Genomic DNA, 13812 nt, shown 5'->3' on the forward strand with positions numbered 1-13812 from the left:
GACCTTTGGTGATATGGGGTATCATCATCCTGGTGCACCGTACCATAAAATTTTTATTAAATAAATTTCTTTTATTTATATGTTTTATGAAATTATTTTATTAATGATTTTGATAGCATGAGCATGATTTTATTGGATAGAAAATTTATTGCGAAATTAATCAAGCGTCTGCCTATTCCTGTTTTGTTGTGTGCTATAATTATCATTCACTGAGTATTAGCTCAAATCAAGTTTTCTCTGTCTGTTATCTGTTTCAGATCAGTAGAATTCTGTAGCTGATTCAAATATTCAGTCTATTTTCTGGAGAAAGATAATCTTTGATTTGTTCTCATGGTATGACCGAATTCATGTTTCCTCGGACTAATAATTAGTTTAGTTTATTGAACAGTTTAAGTTTTAATTTGAAATCTGTAGTGACTCCGCAGTTTACTTATGGGATATTTATGATATTTATTCAGTATTTTGTTTATTTAGATTTTATTATTTTTTGAGATTAGTAAGTGACAATATATTTATTCAAGATACTTTGATAAGGCTTGCATGATTTAAGAATACTTATATTATGCGCCGGTCGCGACACAGAATTTTGGGTCGTGACAAATTTACACAATGCAGAAATGGCTAAAGCACAGTACACTGTGGCACTGTCATCTGATAGTGAAACCACTGGAGAGGAGAAATCTTCATCTGCTTTTTCTGAAATTGCAATTGGAATTGACATTGGCACACAGTGCAATGTTGCAGTCTGCTATGGCTCCCAGGTAAAGCTCCTTAAGAATACTAGAATTGAAAAGTTGATGAGACCATATGTCTCCTTCAAGGAAGATACTCCAGGAGGAGTCAGTAAGCAATTTTCCCACAAGCATGAAATCTTATCTGGAGCTACAATCTTCAATATGAAACGCCTGATTGGTAGAGTTCTTACTGATCCAGTTGTTCATGCCTGCAAAAGCCTTCCATTTTTGGTACAGACTTTTGATATTGGTGTCCATCCATTTATTGCAAGCTTGGTAGACAACATTTGGAGATTCACTACTCCTGATGAAGTTCTTGAAGTAATTCTGGCAGAATTACGAGCTGTGGCTAAAGGTTAGCTGAATCAGCCTATTAGAAATGTTGTTCTTACCATTCCAGTCTCATTTAGTAGGTCCCAACTGACACAGATTCAACGAGCTTGTGCCATAGCTGGCCTTCATGTCCTCAGGCTGATTCCTGAACCAATAGCTGTGGCATTTTTATATGCACAGCAACAACAATAGAGTGTGCATGAGAATATGGAAAGTAGAAGTGAGAAGAATGCCCTCATATTCAATATGGGTGCTGGATATTGTGATGTAGCTGTAAGTGCTACTACTGGAGGGGTTTCACAGATTAAAGCCTTGGCAGGAGCTGCTATTGGAGGAGAAGACATCCTGCAGAACATGATGCAACATCTATTGCCAAATTCAGAAAGCCTTTTCTTGAGCCATGGCATCAATGAGATCAAATTGATGGCCTACTTCAAGCTGCAGCCCAAGATGCAATCCACAGGCTTTCTTACCAGACTAGTGTTCAGGTTGGTGTGGATTTGGGAAATGGAAAAAAAATATGCAAGGGCATTACTCAGGAGGAATTCGAGGAAGTGAACCATAAGGTGTTTGAAAAGTGTGAGAGCCTTATAAAGCAGTGCTTACCTAAGATGCACGAAACCGGAGGCGGGAGCGTTTCCCTGTTCTGGAAACGTTTCCTTACCGAAAACATTAGAACGTCTCTAGGCAGTTTTCATAATTCCTTGAAATCGAAAATGAGTTTCCTTCGCTGGACACGCATTTCTTTAAAAAAAAAATCGCACCTCCAGGAAGAAAGAAGGAGAAGGCAAGGAAGAAAGAATAAGAAAAAGAAGAAGAGGAGGAGGAGGAGTACCTGGCGGGGCAGCGAGCCGGCGACGGGAGGTGACTGGTATATATCAATGCTCTGCTCCCTTCACCATCCAATGCTCTACCAGTCTCCCTCCCTTCCCCGATGACTCTACTCCTTCCCCTCATCCCGTGATGTATATCGATGCTCACGCTATTTCCTATTTGAAAACTTTTTTTTAAATCATTATTATTTTTATTTATTCAATTTTCACTGTATTAAAACTTTGACCCTGTGTTTCCTACATTTTAATATTAATTTTATTTTTCTATATATTTATTATTTCAATTATTTATAATTATAAATATAAAAATAATCTAAATAATAAATCAAGTAATTAATTTCATTATCTTTTCCTTTTTTTTAACATTTAAATGTCTTATAACTAGGAATTCCAAATCCATATATATACACACACATATATATATACATCTATTTATTTATAAATATATCCTTATATTTTTTATATTTATGCGTTTTCCCCATATTTTTGTTTCCTATATTTTTTAAAATACCATTTTTTTCGTGTTCGTTTTTGCGTTTCCCCGTGTCTGTGTTTCCGTTTTCGTGCTGCATAGGTGCTTACATGACTCAAAAGTTAGTGTTGCTGTGAAATAGCTTCCGCAAGTGCACGAGTCACAGTAGTATAGTTTTAAAAGTATCATTCCCATAGGGAATTGTACTTAAATTGGAAATAAATGAATAAACTAATTAGAATGCTAAAATTTAAAGATATTTATAATGAAATTTAAAATTAAAATTGGTATTTGAGGAATTTAAGCCAAATCAAACAATTAATTAAACTAATTAAACTAGATGACTAAAATTCAATTTGAAATCACTAATTATGAAATTGGGAGGAATTAAATCTAACTTCAATAAAGATTAAAGTGATTCTAGAGATAGGATTTTCAATATTGTTTGTATGTGGTTTATCCCCAATTTAGCCAAACACATGAAAATTGCAATTTTGCAAAAAATCAATTCTTAGTTCTTTGAAACCTTTCTCAAGCATTTCAAAGTTGATATTCATCAAATCAAACCCTGTTTTCACGGTATTTTAAACCTGACAAAAATCCAATTAAAGCTCTAATTGATTTTAAAAGTCCCCTTAATCCTCTTAGCTTATCTCTAACACCAAGAAAACTAAGTTTATTGTAAGATTATCTATCCTAAATATTCACTTTTCAGTCTATCTGTTAAGGATTAAAACTTCACTTAATGAGGGCCCTTTCATCAAGCAAGGCAACAAGCTCACAAGCAATAAATCAAAATGCAGCAAATCTCATTTAAATGACTAAATCAGTTCAAAAACCACAATACAAAGTAATATTTACAGACCCATCTCTAGAATATCAAAGATCTACTCACAAATCATGATTTTAAGACAAATCCAAGTATAGAAATGAAGAAGAAATGAAAATTTAAACTAAGGGACAGAAAAACCCAGTAAAAATTGTGAAGAAACTGCTGCTAAAACGTTGCAAATGGCGTCCCTTTTTCTGCCACAAGCCTCGATCTCACGTGCTCCTCTTCCCTCTCTCTTTCTTGCAAAATCTCCCTTCTTTTCTCCTTATGGAAAGGAAGAGAAAAAAGTGTTTATATATGGTTCAGAGGTCTGCCCTAGAATGGGTTAAAAGACAGAAGATTTTGGAGAAAATGATGTATTAAATCAAAGGAGCGAAAGTAACACGTCAGCAATTTTCATTAAAACGTCACAAGCTGTGTTGCGCCTTGTGTTGCGCCTTGTATTACAAGTTGTGTAACTTTCTGCCTGAGAAAAACTTCATAGCTGACAACGACACAACCTGTGACACAAGCTGTGTCATAAGTTGTCCAACTTTCTGTTTCTTTAAAACTCAACTTCAAAATTTTCTTTTTAAAATTTTGCAATTCAACTCTAATTTCCTCCAAATGATTGCTCTGATCAAAATATCACCAAAATTCTCTAAATTTAACCTGCAAAACAAATAAATTTCAAAAATTAAACTAAGAAGTGTAAAAAAGTAAAATTAACTAAATATATGCTAATATCTATAGTAATAGTTATAAACAAGAGTAAATTATGTGCAAAAATTATAGCTAAAGGATGATAAAAATGCATGCATCAAAAGTAGACATAGAGGACTTGACTGATGTAATACTTGTAGGTGGACGCTCGCACATGCCAAAAATAAGAAATCTTGTCAAGGATGTATGTAAAAGAGAGGAACTCTACAAAGAAATGAACCCATTGGAAGCTGCAGTCTGTGGAGCAGCTCTTGAAGGAGCAGTGGCTTCTGGAATCGAGGATCCTTTTGGAAGTTTGGATCTATTAACAATCCAAGCTACTCGTTTTAAAACTCAACTTCAAAATTTTCTTTTTAAAATTTTGCAATTCAACTCTAATTTCCTCCAAATGATTGCTCTGATCAAAATATCACCAAAATTCTCTAAATTTAACCTGCAAAACAAATAAATTTCAAAAATTAAACTAAGAAGTGTAAAAAAGTAAAATTAACTAAATATATGCTAATATCTATAGTAATAGTTATAAACAAGAGTAAATTATGTGCAAAAATTATAGCTAAAGGATGATAAAAATGCATGCATCAAAAGTAGACATAGAGGACTTGACTGATGTAATACTTGTAGGTGGACGCTCGCACATGCCAAAAATAAGAAATCTTGTCAAGGATGTATGTAAAAGAGAGGAACTCTACAAAGAAATGAACCCATTGGAAGCTGCAGTCTGTGGAGCAGCTCTTGAAGGAGCAGTGGCTTCTGGAATCGAGGATCCTTTTGGAAGTTTGGATCTATTAACAATCCAAGCTACTCGTTTAGGCATTGGGTACGAGCTGATGGAAACAACTTTATTCCTATAATACCTCAAAATACAACAATGCCTGCAAGGAAAGAGCTGTCATTTACAGCCAGTCATGATAACCAAACAGAAGCACTCATCTTTGTCTATGAAGACGAAGGGAAGACAGTACAAGAGAATCATCTGTTGGGCTTTTTCAAGATTATAGGAATTCCCTCAGCACGTAGAGGAGTTCCAGACATAAATGTGTGCATGGACATTGATGCCTCAAATATGCTGAGAGTTGTTGCTGGAGTAATGATGCCAGGGACTGAACAACCAGTGGCACCATTTATTGAAGTTGGGATGCCTGCAGTCGATGATGGACGTTGTTGGTGCGCTGAAGCCTTGCTCAGGGCTTATGGGTCTACACTAGACCTGGTTAAGTTGCACAAGAAGGTGTAATTGTGATGTTGGCCTCAGAAGATATTTAGGAAGATGAACAGCTTGTAAGAATGATACTATGACAAATTAGGAAGACGAACAATGATACTATGTTTACATATTTCCAAAATTGTGAGGAAATAAAACATGTTTGCTTAACTTTGACGTAATGTTTGTTTCTTCATGCTGGAAATTAAGCGGTCTTTTAAATCTTTATGAGGGTTGGATGATAGTTATGATTACACCTAAATTTTGTTAGACGAGTGCCTCAAGAGAGATGGTTTACTGGCCAACTTTTTTCTCAAAACAGGGAAGGGAATGAGCCTCATCACTTTAGATCCACTATTTACACTTAATATGTGTGAAGGCGATTACGTAGTGATTGGTATTGTTGAATTCCTCGTCAAGCAGGCCAATTCTTGATGCGAGTCACTGATCAAACAGCAACATTTTAATAAGAAAAGAGATGAGGCTGACGCTTATTAATAAAGATGTGAGTCCTGAAGAAAGGCAGAAGAAGATTAGTGAAACTGTTAGCTAAGCTATGTGAGAGAGTGTACTGGTCAAATCACATTATCTCTACAATTCAGTAAAGCAAGCAAGCCTAGATTATATCTATATTACTAATGCAGTTAGAAGTGAAGCTCTAGGCAGCTCCTACCCTCCCTCCACTGGCCAAACAATGCCCTTGTCTCAGACCCACAACAAAATTCATTAGACTATGCTTTATTTTGATCCCAAACACCAGTATTCGAAGAGGGGAATTTTGAGTACTATGATCTTTTTGATGCCAATTGCACAATGGTAAGGGTAGTGCAGGGTGAGGATTAAACTTATATCGATCCATTGATTGTTTGTTTCCGGAACCCATCCTAAGTGGGATATGGAGCGGCCCGTATAGCTAGGACATGAGTTGGGTAGAGCATAAAAAGAAGCCCATGCCCTGCCTTCCAACTCAGAAGATAATATTATTATTATTATTTGTTTTGGGACAATGAGCATCATAATGCAGGAAAAAAATCCACAAGAATCGGTGGTGGAGCGGAGGTGCAAATAAAGGATGGTCGCTTTCTCTCTACTAGTACCCACCATCCTTAATGAGAAACTCTAAAAACCAATGAAAGGGACACTTTCATACCCAAAAACAACAAAGAATAAACTCCAAACACAGACATTGGTACTAGAATTGCAGCCCTACTTTGTCCACAACGATACTCTTGTCAAGCTAAGTGACAAATACCCCAGTGGAAAATAGTGCAACCCAATTAACACTCCAAACAGAAAAAACTCGAAACTCTCTAACGTCACTTCTTCTAAGTTAGCACCTTGATACCTCGACGACAACTACCATACGACAAAAATCCCAACTACTATTAACATATTATATTTTTTTATATATTTGGTAAACCCAATTCCCAATAGTCTCGGTTTAGGTTAGTTTCGGATTGAAAGTTCAACCCAACCTTATACCTAATTAAATTTAATTCAAATCGTTTTGAAAAAGAGTCGATTTCAATGCTTATTTTCTGAACTTTGAATTTTTAATCTCAGTAATTCAGTTTAGTAGTCATGTTCAAATTACTTTTTTAATAAAAAAAATTAACCATTAAATTGTCTTAAACCAAACTAAAATTACAAGAAATCATATCTATAATTGAATTTAAGAAAATTATCTAATACATTAAGAACACGAAAAAAAAAAGTTCTTTTAAATATAAATATTCACTTTTTCCTTATTTATGAGAAATGGAATTCATATTTTTAAGTGAGAAACAAGTGCTTTAGAAATACCCCATAATCTTTCTTAGATTTGTCTCTCCTCCCTACAAATTGTGTTGAGTCAGTGGGTGTAGAATAGACTTTGAGGCGTGATGAATTACTATATTTAAGTTATTAATTGCCTCCACTAGATTGCTGTAAAGTTATAGCAATATACCTCTAGGATACAACAAAGCCTGAAATATGCAAACAACAACTCCTGAAGATTTCCCTTAATAACTCTTTATACAAACCAAATTTAGAGAAATTAGAAGAAAAGAAGAAGTAGAAGTAATATATATGTCCAGATTGAAAAACTTATTTATATTTATAAAAAATGAAAAGTTATAGCACTTTTTCTAGATAGACACATCTATCTATCTTCAATAGATATAACTCATTGTATAAAATATATATCTATTTATTAACAGACACCTATACAAATAGTTGTGACTGTTTGTATAGAATAGAAATGTCTATTTATTAATAGATATATCTACTTTTTAATAAACACATCTGTTCGTAATTTATTTCCGTAAATTATAATAAGATAATTATTTTATTTCACACATATACGTGCCAAGTGCCATAATAAAATAATATATATTGAATTATATATATATAATTCTATACATATTTAACTCTTGTCAAACTTTCTCATATTTTAATAATATATAAATTCTTTATCTCTATATTGTCCAACATACAAGTTATTTATAACAAATTGAAAATGTAAATTTTGACTCGACCTGGTGGCCGGAATACTCTTATATACATACATACACTAGAGTCAGAAAAGGCTCCATTTTGACTTCCCTCAAACAACAAAACAAGACACAAGTTCCTGCCACCAACTCTGCCATCTATCTATTATTTTACAAAACTATATGCACTGATCAACTCATTAACAATTACTACTCATTTACAAATGCAAGAGTACATAACCAAAGTTTTCAAACTTGGGTCAATTTTATTATAAAAATCCAACAAAAACAAGTCATAGATTCTCCTAACATAATTATATATTTGTGATTTGAAACAGAGATCTTCTCAACGCTTTTGCATGGTTTTTGTGATAGATAATATTTCCAATGCAATGCTCACCGTTTCGACCACGCTATCTTCGTCCCATGCCTCACCAGCCAACAATGTTGATTTATATTTGTATTTCTTAGACTACAGAGCTCAAAATCAGAGATGGTGCACAAGGATTCATAACCCGCCTCGCACGTAGTCTCTTCTTAATTACTTTGGTCAATCAATGCACCACCATATAAATTAATTAAGCATAATTTCAAGAAATAATTAATCAATTATTAGTTCTTGTGTCATTGCCATTGACATTTGACAACATTTGACACTTTGTCAATGTAATACTAAAATATACTAAACACTCTTGTGTACTCTCTTTCTCTCTGTTTTCTGGTTTGTCTGTTTGCATGTGGCTTACAAACTCTTCGTTTAGAACCGTTGCGATACGGACATGTGGCGGTGTTTAAGGTGAGAAGAGACAATGGAAACCAGGCCACCAAGTGGGGGCCGCATCTTTGACCTGTACATCATCTCATCGTACGGCCGCCTATAGAGCTTCAAAAAGGGCAAGAACGACTCCTGAGACTTGTCAGTCCGGTTGATGTGGCACTCCTTCTTGAAAAACAAGGCCGGTGACTGGAGGAACGATGGACGTGGGGTCCGCGGATGAGAAATTTTGATAGGCTCACTTGCGGTGACTCGCTGTGGTAGTGGCGTTGATGAGAACAACCTGCCCCTGCCGCTGCCATAGCTTCCAACGTTTATTCTGTTCTTGAGTGGCGTTCTAGCAACCGGTGATGCAAAGGAGAGAGACCTGGCGTTAACCGGGGAGACCAAAGCTGGGCCCATAGGAGAAGAGCTGGTAGTAGTGGGTCCTAGTTTGGATGCTGACATGTCCGTCAAGGTTAGGTGCCAAGGTTTGAGGGAGTCAAAACTATGAGACACAGTGAAGGAAAATCTTGACGAAGAGCATGAACCAATCTTGGCCGTTGATTTGATAGACGAAGGATCAAATCGGAGGGATGAGGCTCGTGGGTAGATGGAGAAGTCACTGTACTCTAATGACTCTTCGAAGTCTAGCGATGAAACCACCATAACGACCGTTGATAGCTCAACAAACGGACGGACACCCTGCAACCACTAAAACTTGCGCTCAAATTTATGTAATTTTTATAAAAAAAAAAAGACAAAATATATATGTTATTTTTTTTTTTAATTTATGGAGAGATCTTAAATGGGAAAAGTCTTAAATTAGGTTTATACTATCACCTTATTTCGCTATGAATTTTTCTAATAATTATCCTTAATAGACAAGAAGATTACCTAATTTAACTTGGGTTATACAGAAGAACATTTAAGGGAAAAAAAATAAAATAAATAAGACAAACCAGAAGTTCACCAAATTCTAAAAGGGTCACATTTTTCAACTTTAGAGCAGTAATTAGTTCAACTCCTTAAGGGCAGAAATAATAATGATCCCTAAATTTTGAAACCTTCACAAACAAACGGTGGATTAAGGTCCCACGAGCACAAAACGACGTTTGTGAAAAAAAAAAAAAAAAACACTTAAAGGCAAATGAGATTTGACTTAAGCTTGATGGCCCAGCGAACCAATTCATGCAAAAAACCAGAGCTTACGCTCATATGGTCAAACAGTTACAAGCACTGCAGATCCAGCAATTTCAACAGTCTTAGACTTTGAGAGATAATGAGGACAAAATAAAATTTTGGTTGATGTAGAAAAAAGACTACTAAATTAGGCAGAATTTGAATTTACCTTCCATAAATAAGAAAAGAGGGAAGGCGGGTCTATTATGAAAGCCTTGTAAAGCCTGCATGGATAGTACTCAGCCACAATTTTCATTGTTGCCAGTAACAAGTTCATAAAAGACGATGCTGATCTGAAAAAGCCTGCAATTAAAAAAAATATTATACCCATTAATTAAGAGATTTAAATCAAAGTTACGAATTGTTAATTGTTAATTAAAGATTGAACATGGTTGGGGATTATCCTTAATCTTGATTTTTGAGGCAAAAGAAGAAAAGGAAAAGGGAATACTGGGTACTTCTGGTGAGGATCAAAATATTTAAGAGCTACAACAGAGAAATAAAAACCGATGAGGTTCAATTCCCGAGAATACCCCTACAATAACTGACCAAAAAGATAACCATGAATGTGACACTTAAAGGGGCACTCCGGACATTGTTCGAGAATATCTCAGATCTCTGCCCAATCTCCGACATGACTGCTAGAGCCCGGTCTCATTAATTTTTTTTTTTTTTTTTTAAACCATGCATCTCGAATGCATTAAAAAGCCCTGGAGGCATCTGAAGATAAACAGCCACTAGTTCCCTTGGAGGATATACTGTCCAGCTAAAAGAGTGGGAACCTTTAAGACACAATTTAGCAAAACAATCTGCAACCAGATTTGCAGTCCTTTTAACCAAGGACAGAACCCTGGGGCAAGGAGGATATAGCAACCTTAATACAGCCACTGGTCTCATTAATTAGGTTCCTTAATACAGCCACTGGTCTCATTAATTAGGTTGCATTACAAGCGGGCAATACATGCAAAGCTTGTAAATGACTTAAAAGTACACCACTTTTCAAATGCTTTTTTGTACTCTCGAAGGGTGATATGGCCAATGGGGAAAAAGACTTACTTGCGTCAAAGAGGATTACAAATTGTTCAACGTTTTTTGCCATGGTTCCTATGGCCACCTCAAGTGTAAAAACCAGCAGCCTAGTAAACCTACAATTTAGGGGGAAAAAAAAGGACGGAAATGAGAAAATAATTGAAAACCAAGAACCGGAAATGTAGATTTTTCTGAGTTTGCTGTTTACTTACAGTTTCTGTGAATGGAATTTTTGGTAATCTTGCTTAATGCGAAATATCTGCACAAGAAGATAATAAAAATGAACAGTTATGACTCGTCACAGCTTGTGCATTCAGTTCACTATATTCCATCTAGAAGAAAACAAGAGAGAGATAAGAGATAGAGAATCACCACAACAGGTCTGGATTCTTCATCATGGCCAGCCACATAGGCAAGTCCTTCAGCGAGCTCAGCTGAGAACTCGTCTGCTATTAGTTGCTCTGCATTTAAAAAAAATTAATTAAAAAATTGAGTGATTTAAGTTTTTTTTTAGTTAACTTGTTCTTTATTTTGAATTAAGGGCATCAATGAACTGGGATGTTTACTTTAACGATCAAATATTCAAAAGGAAGACAAAGAAATGCAAGATTCTAGTGCAACGAAAACAAAAAGAAAATCAGATGCTTGCAAAAAGAGTAGGGGCAGACAGTGCATAGAAGGCTTTTTGAAGGAAATAGAAGGAGGAGGAGAAGGAGAAGGGTCTAATACCAGTGCCTATACTCTCTCTCCAAGAAAGGCAAGCCCTCAAGTGCTTAGCAGCCTTCTTCACATTATCACCTTTTGCTTTCAGAAACCGTTCTACGCAAGCATTGTTGCAGAACTTCTCCTGTTAATAGCAATCACACATCAGAGGGGGTAAGGCTCAAAGAGGTAAATGTAGATCAAGTACAAGCAAATGATTACATGTATATATAGCTTTTCTGTGTGTTAATGAAACTTGGAGAAATCAAGAAACAAACTTTTATTAGCTGAATATGCAGATACCCACCACCTACTACAGTAGAAACACTACATAGCCCAACAGGGTAATTCATAATTGTAGTGACGAAAAATTGGTTAAGCAAATCACAGTAAACAGGCAAAGAACAATAGAAAAAACATAAGCCCACCTGTTTCACTGTGAGTGGAGCTTGTTTTCTTAGAAGCTCGAGAACAGCTTCAACTCTCTGTTTGTTTTTGTGATCTCTCTGCTGTTGCTGTTCTTTCTTGCCCATTTCGAGGAAAACAGAGTAATATCAAAAAAACACCAATATACCAAACTTCTTTTTCACGCAACCATTAAAAACTTGCACTTGCAGGGTTGAGTAGAGAGAGAGAGAGAGAGAGAAAGAGAGAGAGAGATTGAAAAAGAAACTGGCAACTTTGAATAAAGAGAGGGATGGAGGTGAGGGCTATATATATAGGAAACAACAAATAATAACGCCGTTATGTAGCAGACAAAAAAATTTAAAGAATTTGAGGCTTCAACGTCAACTTTGGCTTCTTTAGCCAATGATGGGAAAGGCATTTGCAACGGAAAACGTCGCCGCAATCTCAATTAAAAACCAAACTAGAATTAAAATTAAAGAGAACTTTGCGGTCCAATTCTAATTCTTTTGAACCTTAATCAAAATTAGTCCCAGTAACAAATCTGATATGATAAGATTTTAACAGTAGATTAAAAAAAATATATTTATATTGATGAGGTAGAGCTTGGACCATTTTCGTTGGAGGCTGACTGGGCTCGGCCCAATCTGTCATTGTCAGTCTAATAATTGGATATGATAGTAAATAAGGATAGGCAAAGGACTCCCGTGAACGGATATTTCGGGATGATAATTCATGTGTGAGTTTACAGATTACAGTAATCCTCAAGTGTTGTTTTGGCTATACTTGAAATTTTAGTTTCACTCCGCAAGTTGGTGCAATTTTTGTCCATTCATCATTATTGAATTCCAAGTGTACCTTATGAAATTGTCCAAAAATTGCAACCTACTTTCATGTACCTATACCAATTCTAAAGAAACATATCAGAGGACATTACTGAAGTAAAATATATATATATATATATATATATATATATATATATATATATATTGACATCGTAAATATATAAATTTGGTATTCTTTCACATATAAAAATGAGTTTCACAGAATGAACTTATTTCATGTGAATGGGAAAATATATGTTTTGAATGCACCACTAAATCCCGGACATTCTCCACGTGTCCCGCCTTTTTTTATATCCTTTTTTTCTACTAATAATTTTGTTATTTTCGAAACATCTTGTAGCCTCGAGGAACTTAGCCACCCCAAGTCAACATGGAAGCCACGCACTCTCTTATTAACAGCACATGCACCGCATACTATTAGTTCACCTCTCCATAGCCGAAAAGGAGCATGATTACAGCAAATTTGTGAAAAAATTGGGCATGACGACCTCAACTGACCAGTGAGAATATAATTGCGGTGTAAAAGCAAATAATCGTCTTACATGGATTTAATTTAATTTTCCTTTTTTTTTTGGTTTGAAAAAAAAAAGGAAAAAGCGTCGTTTAATCGTAGGATGAGATTTCCAAGGGGAAAATGTAAGCTTTATCGTAGTAAATAAAAAATAACAGAGAAAGTGTTTTTAGCGGGAGATTTGTTTCAGTTGTATCTATTCATATATGTAATAGATTCTCGTACCTTTTATTATTATTATTATTATTATTATTATTATTATTATTATTATTATAAAATTCATAAATAAATAAAGAAAAAAAAGGACTTTATTTGGTTAATAAGGTGAGATGTGAACATGAATGGCCACCGTTTCGGACAAAACTTAATGATTTGATTTTAAAGTTTAAGCAAATTAAATTCAATTATAAGGTCATCTTAATTTTGATTTTGATTTTAATTTTAATTTTTAATAATTGAAAATTTTTAATATGTCTTTTCAAAATCTTACTTTAATCTATAATTAGACTAATTAATTCTAATATAATTTCATATTAATTTAATAAATTTGATTTTAGCTGATTTGATTCTAATTTCAATTCAGGTTCTATTTTGATTTGAAACTGAATGATGGGAAGGTCTACGTATGAGTAGGATTTGTAAGAATCCCACGTGACCCAAGTTGTAATAAAGTTGGTTTCCTAATCCATTTATTTGACCTTTCCACAAACACCCTTTTGTCTTTAGAATTCAAAATTTGAAGCCCTCTCACTCCCATGTTATTATTAGCCAAGCTAACTATGTATATATAACCCACTTGT

General features: G+C 34.8%; 1 protein-coding gene and 1 pseudogene across 2 annotated transcripts; one reads left to right on the forward strand and one right to left on the reverse strand.

Annotated features, from left to right (window-relative positions):
* Positions 1–617: 617 nt before the first annotated feature.
* Positions 618–5218, forward strand: LOC110654102 (heat shock 70 kDa protein 8-like; annotated as a pseudogene).
* A 2470-nt stretch (positions 5219–7688) lies between these two features.
* Positions 7689–11924, reverse strand: LOC110654131 (uncharacterized). Of its 2 annotated transcripts, none has more exons than XM_021810017.2 (7): positions 11680–11924; positions 11279–11396; positions 10922–11010; positions 10762–10808; positions 10577–10665; positions 9690–9823; positions 7689–9052 (listed from the first exon to the last, which is right to left on the reverse strand). In XM_021810017.2, the coding sequence occupies exons 1-7, from the start codon at positions 11782–11784 to the stop codon at positions 8342–8344; spliced, it is 1293 nt and encodes a 430-aa protein (XP_021665709.2). In that variant the 5' UTR covers positions 11785–11924; the 3' UTR covers positions 7689–8341. The 2 variants fall into 2 exon arrangements, with proteins under 2 accessions (XP_021665709.2, XP_021665710.2); XM_021810018.2 differs by having other exon boundaries at positions 7691–9043.
* Positions 11925–13812: the final 1888 nt, after the last annotated feature.

Source organism: Hevea brasiliensis, chromosome 4 (assembly GCF_030052815.1).
Source record: "Hevea brasiliensis isolate MT/VB/25A 57/8 chromosome 4, ASM3005281v1, whole genome shotgun sequence".
NCBI lineage: Eukaryota > Viridiplantae > Streptophyta > Magnoliopsida > Malpighiales > Euphorbiaceae > Hevea > Hevea brasiliensis.

What these genes read in the sequence shown, in the direction of transcription:
- LOC110654131 (XM_021810017.2), bottom strand. Translation starts at nt 11,784, where the DNA reads ATGGGCAAGAAAGAACAGCAACAGCAGAGAGATCACAAAAACAAACAG. An exon ending in GAGAGAGAGTATAGGCACTG is followed by an intron (nt 11,011 to 11,278) that starts GTATTAGACCCT and finishes TTTTAAATGCAG; the next exon opens with AGCAACTAATAGCAGACGAG. An exon ending in AAGAATCCAGACCTGTTGTG is followed by an intron (nt 10,809 to 10,921) that starts GTGATTCTCTAT and finishes CTTCTTGTGCAG; the next exon opens with ATATTTCGCATTAAGCAAGA.